The sequence below is a fragment of the Centruroides sculpturatus genome, unplaced genomic scaffold (assembly GCF_000671375.1).
Source record: "Centruroides sculpturatus isolate CEXI.00-Female unplaced genomic scaffold, Cexi_2.0 scaffold675, whole genome shotgun sequence".
In the NCBI taxonomy this organism is placed as follows: Eukaryota; Metazoa; Arthropoda; class Arachnida; order Scorpiones; family Buthidae; genus Centruroides; species Centruroides sculpturatus.
In genome coordinates this window covers 349070-351168 of record NW_019384955.1, presented here as the reverse complement: position 1 = coordinate 351168, position 2099 = coordinate 349070, and the positions used below count along the sequence as shown (strand labels likewise).

The 2099-nt window shown below is 29.9% G+C and overlaps 1 protein-coding gene across 1 annotated transcript in view; it reads right to left on the bottom strand.

Moving 5' to 3' along the window:
- Positions 1-432: 432 nt before the first annotated feature.
- LOC111632358 (DNA repair protein complementing XP-A cells-like) overlaps positions 433-2099 on the bottom strand; it is a 16055-nt gene continuing 14388 nt past the window's right edge. Inside the window, exon 5 of the mRNA XM_023376772.1 lies at positions 433-1232. Within this exon, the coding sequence (XP_023232540.1) occupies positions 1084-1232 (149 nt within the window). The 3' untranslated portion in view covers positions 433-1083. The remainder of the gene's footprint in view (positions 1233-2099) is intronic.

Here is a 2099-nt window from a genome sequence, read left to right as displayed (position 1 = left end):
TTGTCAGAAGTGCTGACTCGATGACTTAAGTGCAAATTGGAGGAAAGAAACAACGTTAAGTGGGGAGAATGTTTTTGTAATGTTTCAAAATCCCAAGTGGCTAAAGTTATTGAAATTGCACGAAAAAGTTATAATGTAGATAACGGTCCGAATATATTTGAGCGGTGGGCCCCCGAGGAGTTATGAGATCGGAGGAGACCGAAAACCCACGAGCTAGAGTCATAATTCACACGGAAAACTGTCAAATAACATCGAAGTCAGGCGTCGTATGTCTGGGTAGAATGTACTCTAGTTTTTATTTCGCTTCTAATTTAAAAAATTCACCATTAAATTATATTTGAATGAATCGATGCATAAAGCAATTAACTAGAGAAAAAATAATGTCGTTCGGCATCGGTTATATTTCATAATAAAATATCATAAAAAAACGGTTAAAAAACCGAAATTGGAAATGTTAAACGTGTAATTTACATACTACATCCATCGTACGAATTTGTACCTATTAAAGTAGTTCGGTCGTTAGATTATAAATTCTAATAAGTTCTGATGAGTTTTTTATTCGTTAGAGACTCGACTCCTCCCATTTTTATCATCTTTAGCAATCTGAGCGTCGTTCCCCTTTAAAAATTTATTGCATCAAGCCAAGCTCCTCTTCTGACAAGACATTATCTCTTCCGAGCCCTTCTTTTTTCAACTGGGTGGAGATTACAACCGTTGACAGCGACACACCCTTAGCTATGTCCAGGCGGTATTTTGTTTGACCCGATAATGATTTTTATCTATAAGAAGGAAAGCTTTGCAATTACTACTATTATTTTTAATAGGTCTGCATCTAATCCCAATCGGATTTCTCAACTGGATGCGGATCGAAGAGGCCAACTGTTTGCATTTTATTTAAATATATGTATATGTAACACTAAGAAATTCAATTTGACTTTCGTTCTCTACAAATACATTAAAGTGTTTATTTACATACTCAACATATAAAAGAAGAAAATTATATTTACTTTAAAAAATATGCAAAATCCGATTATATTTTTGGTGATTTTTGTTTTTACAGACGTATCATATGAATTTTAATATTTACATCTTCTCGTACGTTAAAACGTGACCGCATGTTTTACATGTTTTTTCGTATACGTCGTCTTCTTTGAGTATTTCTTCACCGTAATCGTGATTATGTGAGGTATTAGTTTGTCTGTACAAACTACTACGGACACTCATACGGAGAGCTGAAAATAGAAAATTTCTTAATATTATCGTTGTTTTCGGAAAGAAAATAAATATTTAATTCATTCGCAAAATAAAGTTAAATAATCACCTGATATCTTCCCTCTTAATAGGCTTATTTCTGCTCTTAAAGAGGGAAAACATGTGGTGATTTATTTATATAATTACGTTAATTTGCCAGTAGAGAAATAGATAAACTCAAATAGAAAATTACCTAATTCTATATTTATATAAAATTAAAATGTTTAGTAAGTTGTTTATATTTTATATGATTGAAAATTATAATTTATCTGCAAATACTGATACAATTAGGGAAATGAATACAGCATGAAACCAGGAACAAATCTTAAAAAAGGTCGTTTTTAGTTTAAACTTTTATGTAAAGTTTTATTTTTTTAACATTATTTAAAATAAACTAAATATATTTATAATAAAAATGCAATCAAACTGAAAAAGAAACAATAAAATATATATATTTTATTAATATACAGGTATACCTCGACTTACGTCGTTTCGAGTTACGTCGTTCCCGATTATACGTCGTTTGTCAAAAAAGTATACGAAAAAATAAAAATCAAGTTTAAGTCATTTTATTCGACTTTACGTCTGTCCGCCACAAATATTGAAGTCGTAATATCACTAGATAAACGTTTAAAGCACATAAAATCATATTAAAATATATACAAGTATGTACTGTATTTACAGTACACGCATTCGTAAATTTAGATTACTTTTTTTGTACTATATTAAAAACTAAAATTTATTTGTTTGTAAGCTTAAAATAGATTTTTATTAACCATATATTATTTAAAATGCTTTCCTAGTGATAAGTAGATTCGGAGACAGGTAAATTCGACTTACGTCGTTTT